The 18595-nt window shown below is 39.6% G+C and overlaps 1 protein-coding gene across 2 annotated transcripts in view; it reads left to right on the top strand.

Annotated features, from left to right (window-relative positions):
- The window catches only part of Smc1b (structural maintenance of chromosomes 1B), a 64660-nt gene extending 46175 nt beyond the window's left edge, over positions 1–18485 (top strand). The window contains exons 19-25 of one of the 2 annotated variants that reach the window (XM_031351716.1): positions 4021–4116; positions 11642–11798; positions 12473–12627; positions 13608–13759; positions 15529–15598; positions 16786–16896; positions 18073–18485. In XM_031351716.1, coding sequence (XP_031207576.1) covers positions 4021–4116; positions 11642–11798; positions 12473–12627; positions 13608–13759; positions 15529–15598; positions 16786–16896; positions 18073–18216 — 885 coding nt within the window. In that variant the 3' untranslated portion in view covers positions 18217–18485. The remainder of the gene's footprint in view (positions 1–4020; positions 4117–11641; positions 11799–12472; positions 12628–13607; positions 13760–15528; positions 15599–16785; positions 16897–18072) is intronic. The other variant, XM_031351726.1, reaches the window with a different exon arrangement.
- Positions 18486–18595: the final 110 nt, after the last annotated feature.

Below are 18595 nucleotides of genomic sequence, written 5' to 3'. Positions count from 1 at the left end.
GCACCGACTGCTCTTCCAAAGGTCCTGAGTTCAAATCCCAGCAACCACATGATGGCTCACAACCATCCATAACAAGATCTGACACCTTCTTCTGGAGTGTCTGAAGACTGCTACAGTGTACTTACATATAACAAATAAATAAATAAATCTTTAAATAAAAAAAAAGAAAGAAAATTAGGGTTTCTAAATTGGTCACAATGGTGTAATCTTGTAAAGACCTAGCACTTGAGGGATTGGAAGGCTGAGAGGAGAATGTAGGGGAATGCCAGGGCCAGAAAACCGGAGAGGGTGAGTTGGTGAGCAGGGGAAGGGAAATAGGGGGGCTTTTGGAAGGGAAGCCAGGAAAAGGGAGAACATTTGAAATATAAATAAACTAATTAAAAAACAAGAAAAGATTATAAGAGCCAGAGTGGTTCCATGATTCCAAGGAAGGAGCATCTTCCTGACACAATTGGGCTGATGCACATACGAATTCACAGAGACTGTGGCTGCAGGTATAGAGCCTGAACCAAATAAATCCAGATAGAACTCCATGTTGGGAGATGGAAATGGACATGGGCTTTCACCTGCTAACCAACAAATTCTGCAACTGACACTTACATGCAAAGGAAAAATTAGTTTCCTCCAGAGAAGTTTATAGGGGATGCTAAGCACAATTAATCATGGAAAATATGCTTAGCAGTTGGTAGCCAATAAGAAAGAATTCAATGGTATCTTTGCAGACATTTTTATAATATCACATTCCTCAAGAAAAAAAAAAGTTCAAAACAATCTGGGCTATATAGTGGGACCATATCTCAAGAATACATATATATGAAGACTTTAGGGAGTGCCGATCTCAGGATCTTGGACTTTTTTATGTTGTACCCTTCTGAAGTGATGTCAAGCTCTCACTTAACAGGGTCTGCTGTCCTCTGGAGAAATTACTTTACCAGAACCTCATCTTCTGAGGTTAACAATGCTTACCTGCTGTTGGTAGGTAAGCCCTGGGAGCTGCCTATCTTACATGAGGCTTAATAGGACTGAGAATTCTGAAACTCCAGTACAGTATCTTCTGTGCATAGCCTTACTCTCAACAAAATGTTTAACACTTGCAAGGTTTTTTTCGTTTTTTTTGTTTGTTTGTTTGTTTGTTTCTTGTTTTTTTTTTGTTTTTTGTTTTTTTTTTTTTTGAGACAGGGTTTCTCTGTATAGCCCTGGCTGTCTTGGAACTCAACTTGCAAGGTTTTGAAAAGATGGTGATTCAAAGCCAGGAAGAAAAAGCCACTTTTTTTTTCATATATAGATCCTTCCTGGCCTATATTGTATATGTGTACATATGTAACTAGTGAAAGTACATTACTACAGTAGAGCATTATGTATGCTACTAACAAAAAACATACACAAACCAATGGGACAGAATAAAGGAAATATATTCATTAGTTTTCATGTACTTTAACATCTACCTTAGCAACCTGATTTTTAGTAAAAGAGCTCAAATCAGATATTGGAGAAACAACATCCTCCGTAAAGGGCACTGGGAAAAAAATCTGTCATATCTTTTTCCTTTCTCAGCTTGCTCCTTTTCAGTAAATGCTCTTCATAAGAATGAACTTTAGTAATCACACAACAGATTTATTCTAAGTTGTTTTGAAACTCCTTCCCTGTCACTATACAAAAACAAATTCAAAATAGATCGAAGACTTTAGTGTGAGACTTGAAACTGCCAGGGGAAACAGAATCCTTGAAAATATATAGAGAGGTGAGGACTTAATGAAAAGGATTCTAACAACTCAAGAACTAATAGCAAGAATTAACACTTAGATCATAATGGCTACCATCAAGAAAACAAACGGCAACATATGCTGATGAGGATGTGGGAAAAGGAATCACTTTATACGGTGCTAGTAGAAATACAAACTAGCATACTCAACTGTGGAAATCTATATTCTTGTTTCTCAAGTAAAAAAATAAACCACCACCAACAAAAACCTATCATATGATTCAGATATACTACTATTCTGTTATGTGTTCTAAAGAATTAGCATACCACAGGTACACTTGCCTATCTGTATATTGGAGTACTGTTCACAATAGCCAAACACATGAAAATAACTTGGATTCCAATCAACAAATGGATAGGTAAAGAGAATGCATATGCACACACAAAAGTTGTAAAGAATGACATATCATTTGAAGAAAAATAGAACTTGAGATCATAACATTAAAATATTTTAGCCAAACTTAGACAAAAGCCATTTCTTATATGCAATGAAGTCACACTCATGATATGTAGAGCTTTTGCAATACACTTAACACTCAGCTTTAACTTGTATTTGAGTTGTTTTAACACATATATTGTAGCCAGACTTTTGGGTACTTTATGGGTTCTTTTCTACCACCCTTCTCCACCCCTATTCCACCCTTCCATCCCTGCAATACTAGGTTGAAGAGAAAGAAGGTTGGAGGGGAAGGGGGCATTGATATTGTTAGGGTTATGGAGTTCCTTGGGGCATGTTTGATCTTCACCATCAGGATATCCAATTTCTTCTCATATTTCTTCCCACATCTAATTAACAAACTGCATCAACAGCAAGCAGCAGCAGCTGCCACCACCACCACCACCACTACAGCCCCTCTCAGGACACTAGCATTTATATACCCTTTCAAGAGTCCAGAATTCCAAACATCATACACTTGCAGAAACTATCTGTGTTGTCAAAATGATACTCCTGCTAGAGCACGAGACAAATCTTATCTGCTCTAGACAATCTAAAACAACCTTGTATCTCACACATGGAATTGCTAGAAGACTGGCTTACAGGAATTAAAGCCCATGTCCACAATGACACACTTCCACCAACAAGGTCACATGTCCTAATAATGCCATTCTCTGGGCCAAGCATATTCAAACCACCACATTTCATTCCCTGGCCCCCATAGGCTTGTTCAAACACATGAGTCTATGGGGGCCATACCTAGCCATAGCATAATAAAAAATACACTTTATCTTTTTCCTTTCTCAGCTTGCTCCTTTTCATTAAATGCTCTTCATAAGAATGAACTTTAGTAATCACACAACTGATTTATTCTAAGTTGTTTTGAGACTTCCTTTGTCAAAGTAATTAATATAAATTTCTTCACCTTAGCTTTAGGCAGGCTCTTCAAACAAAGGCAAAAAGCAGCCATATTCTTCACCAAAATATCACAAAACAGTCTCTAGGCCACATACTGAAATTCTTCTCCACTGAAACATATTGGGCCAGGTCTGCACAGTTCAAATCATCCTCAGCACCAGTGATTTACATATTCCTACTACTAGGAAGGTACATTAAGCCCCACTTAAAGCATTCTTCTGCTTCCCAAATCCAAACTCCCCAAATCCACATTCTTCCAGACAAAAGCATGGTAGGGTTATCATAACAATACCCTATGACCAAGGCAATTCTTATATGGGCAGCATTTAATTTGGGCTGACTTACAGATTCAGAGGTTCAGTTCATTATCATCAAGGCAGGAGTATGACAGTGTCCAGACAGGTATGGTGCAGGAGGAGCTAAAGGCTACTAGGAGAACACTGGCTTCCAGGTAGCTAGGTCAAGGGTCTTAAAGCCCATGCCTACAGTGACACACTTCCTCCAACAAGGCCACACCTCCTAATAGTGCCACTCCCTGTGCCAAGCATGTAGAGACCATCACACTGAGTGTTGGTGGTGGGTCTCAGAAACAAAGATAAAAAGGTATAGCTTAAGAGAAGACACCCAGTAAGCAGCCGAGGTGAGAATTGAGCAGACATGCAGGGTAAGCTGCACTAACAGAGGAGTGAGTATGTCCTGAGAGTGGGCCCCACATTCTTTGTCAATAAGGTGTGTTTGCAATAAAGTGAGCATAGGACACTCACTGCTGCATGACTATGTCAAGAATGACTGAGGCCAGGCCTTTTTGGCTGTGTGGTTGCATAAGGGTGATAGCTTGATATGAATGACTCAGTAAGTAGCTGGAGTAGAGGTTACCATTCAGGCAAGAGTGTCTGTTTTTCAGCTAACTGAAACAGAAAGTACCCAGGCAACAGCTGATATCTATGAAAAAGAAGCATCCATCCAAATAGACTACAGCCCTCTAAGGGAGGATTTGAAGGTAATGTAAAGATTTCTGTGTGTGATTAATGGTAATATTTGGCTATTAAAATATTATAGAATCATTTTTGTATGGTTAGGTTAAAGATGTGTGGTATGGGTTAGTTGGTGGGTTTTTTTTTTTTTGTCTTTATTTTGTGGGGAAAAGACATCAAAGGAAAAACAGAAAGCTGAGATGATGATTGCCAATGCCTTGCAATCACTTCGGATATAGAGGCAGGAGGATCTTGTTAGCTTGTGTGCCATGAAACTAGGTCTCCAAAAATCAAAATAGAAGCTACAGAAGTGATCCAGTCAGTAAAGTGATTGCCAATTAAACATAATATCCTGAATTTGGCTCCCTATAACCCCACCCAAAAAAAGCTGGGTGCAGCAGTTTTATGTTTGTAATCCCAGAGCTGGGGAAGCAGACACAGGTTGGTCCCTAAAGTTCACTGTCCAACTACTCTAGCCAATCAGTAAGCTCTAGGTCTAGTGACAGATCCTGTCTCAAAAGATAAGATGAAGTTGGAGAGATAGCTCAGTGGTTAAGAGCACTGGCTGCTCTTCTAGAGGAATCAGGTTTTGTTCCCTTCACCCACACAGCCACTAACAAGTTATCTCTAACTTCAGTTCCAAAGGATCCAATGCCCTCTTCTGGCCTCCTTGGGTACTGCATGCAGGTGGTGCAAGACACACATGCAAGCAAAAAAAAAAACTTATAAAATAGAAATAAAAGTTTTAATCAAAATAAGGTAGAGAGAAACTGAAGTAAGACAGCCAACATATGTGCACACACACAAATATGTGTGTGCACCACCAAACATCTGTATTAACAGTGTTTTCAACACTAGAGAACTAGCAGTTCTTTAAACACCAGCTGGAAATGTTAAGAGTTCAGTTCCAGTCTGGCACTGTTTGGGGTGGCATCAGAGTCCACAAGTTCAGGACACAGACTATCTTCACTTTGGGTGCCAGTCACCCAGGGGTACCTTAATCCTTGAGTGTGGTAAATTGCTAGAATTACACACAGAATTCAGAGTAATCATTTATTCTACATTTGCCAATTTGTTACTGAATGACAGAGATAGGAAGGAAAAGATACAACTGTTCCTAGGTATAGTGGGAGAAAAGGTTTATTGTAGTTATATAAGAGAATATAGATAGAAACAGGGATATGTGGGAGAGTCCAAAGTGGACATGACCAGACTGAGCTTATTCCACAGAGGAGTAGGTAGGGAAGGTAAGGAGAGGGGAGAGGAACCAAGTGCAGCAGGATGAAGCCCAAAGGTCCAAAGAGCAGGTAACCAAAATAGTGAAATTATATATGGAAGAGTTCAGCCCCCTGGGTTGTAGAGTTAAAGGTAGGGGCTGGGTATGCCAGCCAGGAGGGCACCCTGTACCAGGTAGGGACTGAGGGATGCAGGGAGATCTTTCAGGATCTACTTTAATGTGTTAAACAGGCACCTCAGCCATTTGTTCCAGGTTTGAAACCTAACAGTTATAAAAGATAACATAGGAAGAGCCAAGTGGAAGAGATGTACAGGACAGGGATGGAGGAGGTACAGATGTCCCTTGCATTTTGCCTCCTTTTGGTGTGCTGACCTGCCAGCCTATCCATGTGTCCCACCAACCCAATGTCCCTCTCTCAGCTGGTGACTTTTGTGATTAAACTGAATCCCTAGCTTCTCTTCATTCCCAGTGAAGATGTGCTAAAAGTTATAAGCTTCTAATCCCATTTGGTACATCTAGCAATCAGTTTTCATCCTACAAATTTCAGTTTATTAGCATTAATTCAAATTACAGTGAAAAGGGGCAGATTGTGAATAACAATAGCAGCTCTTATCTCTCAAGAAATGCCAAGGGTGTTAGTTCTGAGCCTGGAACCAAGATGAATGCCAAATATCTATTATTACAAAATAGTGCAGGGCAGTGGTGGTGCACGTCTTTAATCCCAGCACTTGGGAGGCAGAGGCAGGCAGATTTCTGAGTTCGAGGACAGCCTGGTCTACAGAGTGAGATCCAGGACAGCCAGGGCTACACAGAGAAACTCTGTCTCAAAGAAACCAAAAACAAAACAAAACAAAATAGCAGGAAATAGGTAACTCTTTTTTTTTTTTTTAATGAGACAATCATGCTCTAGGCCAGCTGACCTTGAACTCATGTGGACACTGACTACTACCATTTGGGCTACCTACCCACATGCCAGCATCTTCAGAGAAGTGAACCTGCCTTTGGGGGTAGTACTGTTCTAAAACTGAAGTTGTTCCTAGTAAGCCTAAGCCATCAGTTACAGTGGTTACAGTGTGATCTAAACATGGTCCCATGTTCATTCCTGAGCCAGTAGCTCAGATACACTTAGCCTTCTTCTGAGACATTACTATTCCTAGTCTACTGTTCCTAGTCCCTCAGCACTTCCCCACACATAAGAGTAGCTCATCTTCTCAAAGCATGGGCTAGGTTAAAAATCAAGAATGATGCTGAGTAGCAAGGCCCAGATCTTTAAACATTATGTTAATATACTTGGAAGACTTACTGGATTCTTTGATCATATCTGTATCAGCTTTTGTCTTCTCTGCAGTTTTTTTATTTACTGCTTTCATATTTTTGCCTTAGTTTAGAAAAATCTTTTCCTACCTCATTACCCAGTAAATTATTTTGTGTTGGTGGAGTATTTGGTTTTAATTTGTTGGTTTTTTGAGACAGGGTCTTGTGTAGCCCAGGCTGGCTTCAAACTCACTATGTAATTGAAAATGACCTTGAACTTGATGATATTTTTATTTCTACTTCCCACGTACTGAGTTTAGAGGCATGTCCCACGATACACAGTGTATGAAGTGCTAGGGATGGAACCCAGGCTTTTGTGGACACTAGGCAAGCACTCTCTACTTACCTGAGCTACTGCCCCAGCATATATGTCTTCTTTAGTTTTCATTTGCCTGCTTTGTCAGATTATGTAAAGATAGCTGTATAGAGATAGAAAGCAGAGAGAAAGAGAGGCTTTCTCTGACCTTAGGTGGTACCATGCTTATTAATGGTGAGGGGGCGCTTTTGTCACCTATTTGTGTAGATTGCCAAAATGCCTACAGAAGATCGGATGCCACCCCTTATAGGGGTAGAAATAACTTCTGTAGCCCCTAAGGGAAGCTGGGTAGTAAAGTCTTTCAGAAGGAAACTGCTGTTTCCAACTTCAAGAGGATATTTAAAAATGAAGTTGTAACTGTTTTCTGCTAAGCAGAGTCTTTATCATAGGGGAAAGTACTGGTCCCATAAGAAGAAGTTCAGTAGGTAAAACTTTTAAAAGACAAGGTAAACATAGGTATGAGAATAGTAAGGAGGAAAAAAATGATCAAGGAGAGGAACTAGTGAGAGAGAAACCCAGAAATGATTTGTTTGGTGTCTTTAGGATGTCTTTAGGCCACATTTCAAATTATTTAGGATTTGTTGGCATGGAAGCAGCACTGTTTGAGGAGGGCATAAGTCCTATCCCTAGCAGTAGTCAGATCTAGTCCTTTTTAATTTTGGAGTACTGCAGCAGTCAAGGAGTCAAGGAAGATGTTAAGCTGTTTTGGCTGATGAGACAGAGAGGTTAGTTGATGCAAAGAAGGCTTCAGTCCAGCTGTTTTAGTTCTGAATCCCCAAGACAATGTCCAGAGTGGCAAGAAGAGGAATAAGTTGGACAGCCCATGTTCCATTAATATCCTTTTAGAGATCACCCGGACTGCTTTTGAGGGTTTGGTGGTGTGGATCTCTCAGTAACTCCTTCAAAGCTGACAGAAAAGTGATGAGGTGAGCAAAAGCCAACCAAGGGGCCATGGTAAAACTTAACTGTTGGCAAAGATCCAGAACATAAGTCAGGAGATAATAACTACCACTTTGTGGAGAACATTAACGGACAAAGTTAATGAGGAAATTTTGCATCAATACTAATGTGAGCCAATATAACATATGATTAAATGCAATTGTACAACTGGTTGGACCATTTCCAGAGTTCTGTAGAATGATAGGTAACTGTAATTAGCTGTTGGCACATCAGATTTCTGCATATGGAACCAACCAGCTAGAAGCTTTGTAAAAGAAGCCAATTAAAGTCAGCAATCCAAGGAGTGAATTTGGACAGAAAGTGTCTCATATTTCTTGCTTTATATATGATAAACTTTGTATATTTGTTTTAAATATTAACAGTACCAGATATTATTTAATGAACAAAAACAGTATCTCAAGTTAAACAAAATTTCTGGTCAGAAACTATTTGATGAAGTAAAATTGGGACTATTACCTTAAATGCCATATCTAGTATTAAAAACATGACAATATATTTTGTAAACATCAAATTGTTACACCTGTATTCCAGAATTATTTAGTAAATGTATTTTATATTGTCCAGCTATATAAAAAGACATTTTAATTCTATATTGCATTCTACCAAAAGAAATAATTTTTAATTTTAATATAAAAGGTATATTCCCAGAGACAGTGACTTGCCTTGTCAAGAATAAATGATTCGTTTTAAAGTTTTCTAAAATTAACCCTATAACAGAACATTGTAAAATTTTTATAACATTTTCATTCCACACGGTCAACCAACAGATGGAAAAAATGAAAGCAATCAGTCATGTCAAATCTGTAATAAATAATTTACATGTAACATGGACTGAACTAACAAGGCCAATTCTTTACTCCTTTTGTTGGTGGACAAATCCATAGGTCACCACATACTGACAGCAGTAAGCATAGTTCTTAATATCATTCTATTTTAAAACATTGTTTTGAGGCATAATTTATAAAACAAGATAACCAAATTAAATGAGCTTTTGGAATTTCTAAGAGAATACCCACAAGCATCACTCTGTGCACTCTTTGGAGCTTCCTGGTAGGAGTGTAGGCACTGGCCTGACGCTCTCCATCTGGGTAAAGCCTGGAGTCCGGTCTGAAAGTACCACAGGTGAATCTAAGTTGGTGAGAATCTCCTTCATCTAAGTCAGCTCCAGAGGTCTCTGAGGGCTTATGGGTTAATAGATATTACTTAATAAAATCACTGTTGACTCTACAGATACAAAAACCAGCTGCCAAAGATATGGCTTGGATATTCTGAATACCTACTGTCTTAGTCAGGGTTTCTATTCCTGCACAAACATCATGACCAAGAAGCAAGTTGGGGAGGAAAGGGTTTATTTGGCTTACTTCCACATTGCTGTTTATCACAAAGGAAGTCAGGACTGGAACTCAAGCAGGTCAGGAAGCAGGAGCTGATGCAGAGGCCATGGAGGGATGTTCCTTATTGGCTTGCTTCCCCAGGCTTGCTCAGCCTGCTCTCTTATAGAACCCAAGACTTCCAGCCCAGGATGGCACCACCCACAAGGGGCCCTATTCCCTTGATCACTAATTGAGAAAATGCCTCACAGCTGGATCTCATGGAGGCACTTCCCCAACTGAAGGTCCCTTATCTGTGATAACTCCAGCCTGTGTCAAGTTGACACACAAAACCAGCAAGTACACCTACCTTTCCAAAGCTGTGAGTTTGAGGACAGAATATCTGGCAGCCTTCTTTAATCAGAGCACATGGGTAGTTAGGGTGTGGACCCTGAAAATAGCTTTTGATAAGAGGAAGAATTGAATGCCAAGGTAAAGGGTGTGGCCAAGTGAACTAGCATGCAGGTCCCATACCAGTCAGGCAGTAAGCTTAAGTGCAAAGTTTCCCTGTTCACAGCATCCTCAAATGCCAGTTTGAAAGACATTGAGACTAGAATAATTGTTATTTGCCTCTCTCCAGTTTGAGACATTTAGGATGTGGGTGCAGACTGAGATCCTCCATTGGGCAAGAATACCCATCTCCCTGTCATGTGAAACATGAGGAGTAATTCATCTTTAGATAAGGAAGGGTATTTTGTTTTGTTTTGTTTTGGGTCAGGCTTACATGACCAGAGCTGGCCAGGCCTATACAGCCAGAGGCAGATGCAGCAAATTTCTAGCAGGTTTTAATTCCCATGCATCCTTGCCCTGTAAGGAGACTAACAAGCATTTTACTCTGGTGGGATGGTGCTCCATCAAGGGAAACGTGTTCCAAATAAGGGAACAACTTGAGTCTGGGGACTTCCTGCCATGGGAGTATATTGTAAATTTAACCTATTTTACCCAAGCATGCAAATTTTCATGGCCAATTTTTATATACCTGATTTTGAATATTACTTTAAGAAAACTTTAAGTTTACTTTAAACTTGTTTTGCTTTACTTGCTTTATACAAGGGAAGTGGGAAAGTGTAGTCTTTTGGCAAGAAACTATCATACTTGATCACTTAAAATTTACTCTTATTTTTTAAAAGTCACCTAAATATGCACCTTATTCAATTTTCAAAGTGTTTTCCCCAGTGAGTTAAATATTATCTTTGTTATGTACTAACTAACCCCCTTTAGGAGTCAAAAAAGTTTTCCTGGAAGAGTGTGGCTTACACTTTCCCCTTCCCCTGACTTTGGAGTTATGCATTACACCTCCAGGTCATTTGAATTCCTTCTCTCTGCCCCATAGTACCTATGCTCATCCTGTAAGTAAGCTTTCTCATCCCAATGTAAATGTCAGTTTGTATTTCTAACTTCTGTGAGTGTTTTTTTTAATTATTTTTTTTAATGTTTTGCCTACATGTATATTCATGTATTACACACATGCTTGATACCCTCAGAAGCCAGAGTAGGCACCAGTTGCCCTGGAACCAGAGTTATAGATGGTTGTGAGCCACCATATGGATTCTAGAAATCAAACTCAGGTCCTCTGAAGAGCAGCCACTGAGCCATCTCTCTAGCCAGCCCCTCTGAATCTTTTAAGGCAAATATCAGTTTTCCTGATTGACAGTTCAGTGTCTAACCAGTTCATCATAGTTAGCTAGTTTCTTTAATGAACAAAGAAACAGATGATAAACAAATGTTCACATTTTGAGCATGATCACAATCTGAAGAAGGAAAGGGTGTTCCAGAGCAGCATGATCAGTATTAGAGCCACAGCAGACACAGCTGGGTAGGGAATCACAGACGCTGCCCGCCTGACTACAGTACCAAATGTGATGACTTCCAAAAGGGAACAAGGACATGCAGAGGGTAAATTAGAGTCAGATAGTAGTGGCCTTGCCAGGTGTGATGGCACAAACCTGTAATCACAGCATTTGCAAGTTTGAGGTAGGAGGATTACTACAAATGTGATGCCTATCTAGGCTACACAGTGAATACCAGACCAACCAAGGCTAAAATGCAAGACCCTATCTCAAGAAACCAAATAACCAACACCACCCCAACCCCCAGGGCCACCGCAGAATAGATGATAGTAGTCTTAGACCAACAAGGTAGTTCACCAAATAAAGCCACTTGCCACCAACCTGAATTCAATTCCTGGGTCATACATTACAGAAGAAGAGAATCAGTCCCAAAAGTTGTCCTCTTACCTCCACACACGTGCTGTGGGAGATATGCTCATACACACAAAGAATGGTAAGTCTTGTACTTAGGTCTTACCATTGAGTTTTAAAGGCATGCCAATCAGTGTTCTTTGCTAATGATAGGCTCTTCAATCAGATAAGGAGGTGGAGGCCCACCTTACACTCCTTCTACAGCAAGTAGCAGCCCAAGAAAACACTCTACTGAAGACTGCAGCTCCAAACCTTCGAGCACAGGAGAACTTAAAGGCTGTCAGAGACAAGTTTCAAGAATCTGCAGATGGTAAAATTGAGTTTATAGTTGTTAGAAAGATGATATTCTTCTGTGTTTTTATTTCTGTATGTGCCAATAACCCCCTTGTATTGAACCTTTCTTTTATTAGCATGCATTTTTTCTCTGTTGCCACATGGTAATGTGTGCTTTTTAATACTGAAGCATAAATGCCTTCATGAAGAATGTTCTACTTTATTTAAAAATAGGTTTATTGGGGGTTGAGAATGTAGCTCTATTGGACAAATACTTACCTAATACACATGAAGCCATGGGTTCCATTTCCAAATCCCTAAAACTGGGTTTTTGTACCTATATAATACCAGAATTCTAGAGGCAGAGGCAGAAGCATCAGAGTTCAAGGTCATGCTCAGCCACATAGTGAGTTTGAGGCCAACCTGGCCTCATGAGACTTTGTCTCAACAACAACAAAATAGTATTAATTATTTTAAAACATAATCAAGAATTTTTATACCAGACAAATAAGTATATTAAATACACTGTCAGGATTTGCTAACATTTAGATACTAGTTCTGTCAGGAAAAGACTTTTAAAAACTTTTAAAAGGCTTAAAAAAGCTTAAAAGTTATGCTCTCAGAATTTAGTAATAGGTAAAGTATTTTGAACGCAGGTATATTCAAGACAACCAAACTCAAAAATAAAGATCATTGATTTTTTTCTCTTAGCTTTTGAGGCCAGCAGAAAGGAAGCCAGAATATGTAGGCAAGAGTTTGAACAGGTGAAAAGACGGAGGTACGATGCTTTCAGTCAATGTTTTGAGCACATCTCAGTCTCAATTGATCAAATCTACAAGAAGCTCTGCAGGAACAACAGTGCCCAGGTGTGTTTCTCAACTTCTGACACTAGAGGGAGCTTGGTGTCAATAATGGTGTTTGTTTTCTGGTGATAAATAATTGACCACTTCATAGTCCTTAATGACATAGGTACAAAGCCAGTGCAGGAAGATTGATCATCTCAAGACAAGTGTTCTGGAGTCCACTCAACTATGCTGGTGGCAGACAAGTCAGCTACTTTGGGCCTACCTATTCTTCCACTTGAAACATGAGTAGGGTTAGATCATTTGATGTCTAAATTTTTTCAAGAGATGAGTTGTCTAGTACTAAATTTACTTAATGAAACTACTGTCTGTATGGTAAGAAATAGTTGTGGTATATTGATCAACATATCAAAGGAGAGAGGAAGACTAAAGGTGGGATCAAATCCCTATAATATCCCTTTGAATGAATCTCTGGGCCCATTTTATTATGTACTCTGTTGTATTAGCCATAGCAAATGCTTATAGAAGTAAATATGGAAAAAATATAGGTCAAGATTTGTGTACCAGCTCTGCCTGGATTTACATTCTGACTGAAATGATCCTGAATCTGAATTTTAGATCTTCAGCAAAACATAACTTTTTAGTAAAATAACATATTTACTTATTGAAAACAGGATACATACATACACCTACAATATATGGCCCATAGTAAGTATTCAGTAAATGTCAGAGACATGGACCAACAAGTAAGTTGATGGAGACTGTTCATAAGTCTGTGGTATCTGCTGCTGAAATTTGACTGGAATTATGGTGGAAAGAGATGGACTGTGGATATGTTGAACATTCTCATTTCCCCTCAACCCAAATAACCTTGATATCTGTGGGTAATGCACAACTAAATGTATTTACAGGTATTAGTATTTTTCCCATCAAAACTGAGAAGAACCTAACCAAGAGAAAGAATTTTTTCACTTAAATATGTTGCCACCTAACTTAAAATGTATTGATTACTTTTCTGATATGGCTAAATACATGTGTTTTAGGCATTTCTTAGCCCAGAGAACCCTGAAGAACCTTACTTAGATGGAATTAGCTATAATTGTGTGGCTCCAGGGAAACGGTTCATGCCCATGGACAACTTGTCAGGGGGAGAAAAGTGTGTGGCTGCTTTGGCTCTACTATTTGCTGTACACAGGTAAGGCCACAGCAAGTTACCAAATTTGTCTTTTTACAGAAAGCCTATAATTATTTTTTTAATAATATTTAGCAGAGCTATCTTTCCAGTCATAAAATTGAGGTTTATTTTAAGGATATTATATCAAGTTGGAAAATCTACAAGTAACGTCTTTGACAAAATTTGGTGATAGCTAGTAGTTTTTTAGCTTTATAAAAGGATGATACTTGGATAATTGACATAAGACATCAAGATTTCCAAAAAAATGAACAAAAGCAATGACCTAGTTTACATATTATTTTCCTAAGCCATACTCAGAGTTCTGCTGTATAATGAAAGCAAAATATTTCTTTGAAAAAAAGGAAGAGGGGGCTTGAAATCCTCATTTCCACTGATGATCGCTATACTGTTTCCCTTGAAATATAAATCAAGAAACAAAAGTTGAGTAAAATTAAGACAAACAACAGATTTCAGCAATCATAGCAGGCAATAGCAGTGTGGGTGCTGCTGTCTTCCCATCACCAGGAACAGAACATTGGGATTTGACTTCTGGTTTCAAGAAAGAAATGGTACAGCCCCCCACAGGAGAGGTACAGAGAAAAACCATGATGAGGTAGACACAGAATCACAGCAGAATGAGATTATCACTAGGTAGCAACCCACCCCTTCACTCTATTAAATAATCACACTTTCAGGTATTGTTGCAGGCTCTGGAGATTCCTGTGAACCAAACAAAGTGTCTTCCTTAAAAGTACTTAATTTTGCCAATGGTGGTGGTGTACACCTCTAATCCCAGCACTCGGGAGGCAGGGGCAGGTAGATCTCTGTGAGTTTGAGGCCAGTCTGGTCTACAGAGTGAGTTCCAGGATAGCCAGAGCTGTGACAGAGAAACTTTGTCTCAAAAACCAAAAATGTCATTTTTGCTGGGGGCTATAGTTCAGCAATAGAGTCTCCCATGTATGAGACTTTAGGCTCATTTAACACACCATTGTGGGAAGATTTATTTTCATTGGAGGAGATAGTGAAGTAAACAGTTTCCCTAATACAGAGAATATTTGTAAATGACAAATCCCATAAAGAAAAAAAAAGGAATGGAGATATGAATGGCCCTGAGGTACTTTACAACAATAAAAAGATTAGATAAGAATTAGGGGTTCCAGGACAGCCAGGGCTATACAGAGAAACCCTGTCTCGAAAAAAATAAATAAATAAATAAATGAATAAATAAATAAATAAATAGAATTAAGGGAACAAGTTATATAGATAGCAAAAGCAAGACTGTTCTAGATGTAACAAAGAGTAGCAACAAAGGCTCTGAGGCCAAAGTGTGCTTAGCATGTATGGAATATACTTCATGTGGCAGTGATGGCAACAGGGTTAGGATGCTGTTCTAACAAGCAAAGTGAAAGACAGTGTTGGCTTGGGACAGTGTGAGAGCCAGAGGTTACTGACACACATGGAACGTGAAGGAGTCAGTCATGGCTCCATGGGTTTGGTCTAAATAACATTAATTGCTGCCACTAGCTGCCCAAAGGAGAGAACAGTGGTAGGGGCGGGGAGTTGCTGGAGAAATGATGGCTGGCTGTTCATGTGGAATCCAGTATGCAGACATGTAAGAAGAGGGCTCAGAGCAGTCACTCAAGTGTGCATGAGCTGGGCATGGTGGCACAAGACCTCCCTCAGAGGGTCTAAAAGGTCTTGATTACCCTAAGTATCGCTGCTCTTTGTCTCTAAGTCTTTCATAAAACAAATATGAAGTTGTTACTCATGTACATGTTATTCTTTTCTAGTTTTCGGCCTGCACCATTCTTTGTTTTAGATGAAGTAGATGCAGCACTGGACAATACTAACATTGGCAAAGTAAGTTTCTTTCTGATTTCAATATCCCACTCCTTTTGGTTTTTCAAGACAGTGTTTCTCTGCGTAGCCCTGGCTATCCTGGATTGTCTTGCTCTGTAGACCAGGCTAGCCTCTGCCTCCCAAGCACTCTGATTAAAGGTGTGATCCACCACCACCCAGCTTCTGCTTTCAGTTTCTAATAGAATGAATATTTATGTTCTAGTTTTATTGCTGTGACAAAACCATGGCCAAAAACAACTTAGGGAGAAAGAACTTACTAGGATTATACTTTTGTCACAGTCCATCATAGAGGAAAGTCAGGACAAACAAGCAGAAGCATGAATTAAAAAACATGGAGGCAGAGCAACAATACTTAGGGTAATCAATACCTTTTAGACCCTCTGAAGGAGGTCTTGTGCCACCATGTCCAGCTCATGCACACTTGAGTGACTGCTCTGGACTCTCTTCTCACATGTTAGCATTCATCCATTTGATGGCTTGCTTGTCAAACAAAACAGAATGTCAAAATAAACCACTCAGAACTTGAGTACAGGAAAACTAAGACTCAGACTTTTATCTAGTAAGATAGTACTTACCAAGTGCCTAAGATTGGTCTGGGTCAGAATACACTGGAACTAAGTGCTGTGTTTTCAAGATAGCTATGCTTCTGGAGTACCACATACCTCAAGTGAGTGAGACAGGTTAAAAAGCCACATTCGCAGAAGGGACTCTAGTGTTAGAGACCATGTTAGTAGCCATGATGGAGGAACAGAAGTCTTGGAATAATGATAGTAGGAACAGGAGATAAGAGGATTTGATGGTCTGGATATAAAATGTCCCCACATAAAGGCCATGGCACTGGAAAGGGATTTTCTTCAATTGAGTTTCCTAAAGGAAACTTTGAGAGGCATTGCCTCGAGGATACTGGACACTCAGACCCTTTGCTTCTCTAGAATTACAGAACCACCATACCCTAATCATTTTATTTCTTTGGAATTGAGCTTCCTAAAAGAGCTAGAATCCATCTTTATCCAAGATTAGATTATAAAATTGTATACACTTGCCACAGTTTCCTAATCTTTAAGCCTTGAGTTATCAACTCAAAAGTGATTTTTAAAACTAAAAAGAAAGAAAGAGAACCATTGTTCCCAGAGCCCAAAGGAGGCCTTGCCTTGCTGGTGAAAGGAGTGCTTTTTATTTCCTCCCAGGTCTCCGGTTACATCAAAGAGCAGAGTCAGGAACAGTTTCAGATGATCATTATTTCCCTGAAAGAGGAGTTCTACTCCAGAGCTGATGCCCTGATAGGTGTCTACCCAGAGGTAAGCGGGGCAGGACAAGGACAGGCCCCAGATGCAGCACCAACCTGCCAGCCTTGGGATTTCCTAACACAATCCAGGAGTCTGTAGACATTCTTAGGTTTCTACAGTGGGTAAATATAAACCAAATGATTTTTAAATGAGTAAAATTTATGAGTAATTACTCAGATACTCTCCTTGACAGAAAGAAATTTAAGACATACTTAAGTGAAAGAAGAAAATGGAAACTGCAGGTCATGATGGCCCAGCAGATGGCTCAGCAGGTTGAGGCACTTGCTACCAAGCCTATTGACCTGAGTTTGATCATCCAGACCCACATGAAAGAGGGAGAAAACCAACTCATCCCTCCCCCCAACCCCAAGAGTAAATATGTGTAGTAAGAAAAAATATCTCTAAAACTACAGGGTAGTGTGGTACTTGTGTTTTGCAAAATAGTAGCAGAACAGTTAATACTGTGCTTCATGTTTCTGACTTGTTAATATTTTGTGCAAAAATTAATCAGTTATCAAAAAACAGATTCACTAGAAGCTCCAAGGTCCAAGGCATATAGAAACTCTTACAATTTCAACACATCCATCATAGGTCAAAAACTGAGCTAGGGCCATTAAGATGGCTCAGTACAAGGCAGCTGGTGGAGGTACAAGCTGCCAAGCCTGACAACATAAGTTCCATCCCCTAGATCCAGCCATGTGGTGAAAGGAGAGAACTGACCCGTGAAAGTTGCCCTTTATCTTCACACCCGTACCCTGCAGGCACACACACACACACAAACACACACACACACACACACACACACACACACACACACACACACACACACAACAAATTTTTAAGTAAAAACCTGAATCAAGACAATAGAGCAATAATTCAAGACTTTCCATTTTTAGACTGTTCCCCTTTAAGCTAAGATAAAAATTAATTTACTGGGCCAGGTATGATGATACATGCCTTTAATCCCAGCACCCAGGAGCCTGAAGTAGGTACATTTCAGGACAACCTGATCCACATTAGGAGTTCCAGGACAGCCAGGGCTACATAGAGAAACCCTGTCTCAAAAAACCCACACAGGATAATGAACCCTTTTAAAATGCATTATTAGATTGACCAATGACTTCACTTTAATAAATACTGTTCCTCTGATCAGGAGAACTGACTAAAACTGCCCTACCTCCATTTCAGCACAATGAGTGCATGTTCAGCCATGTGTTGACTCTGGACCTTTCCAAGTATACAGACATTGAAGACCAAGAAGGCAGCAAGAGCCACCGGAAGCTCAGAGCACCGCGAGTATCACAGTCCCCGCAGTCTCCCCAGTCTCGTTAGAAATGAGCATACTCTGGAACAGCCTCCAGCTATAGAAGTTTACCCTGACCCTGTGGAGGTTAGGTCAGTCCCTGTTCAGACCCATGTGTCATAGGAGAAAAATTTCTTACTGTTTTAGTAGAAAAAGCTATAGCCTACTCCTACTAAGGAGTGCTCAGCGCCATTCCAATAGAGGTTTCCTATGACAGCAATGAATAAAGTATATGGTTTTCTTTTGCCTTTAAGGACTTTTGTTTTGAAATAAATTGGTTATAAAATTTTGAATTCTACATCTTCACTCTGGTCTTACCTTGCATTTATCTTTAAGGGAAACAGCTGGTCTGGGAGTTTTATTTTTTTGTGGTGCTGGAGAAGGAACCCAGAAAGAATGTCTAAGTGT

This window comes from Mastomys coucha, unplaced genomic scaffold, assembly GCF_008632895.1.
Source record: "Mastomys coucha isolate ucsf_1 unplaced genomic scaffold, UCSF_Mcou_1 pScaffold11, whole genome shotgun sequence".
Lineage (NCBI taxonomy): Eukaryota > Metazoa > Chordata > Mammalia > Rodentia > Muridae > Mastomys > Mastomys coucha.
This window is presented reverse-complemented; position numbering and strand designations above follow the sequence as displayed.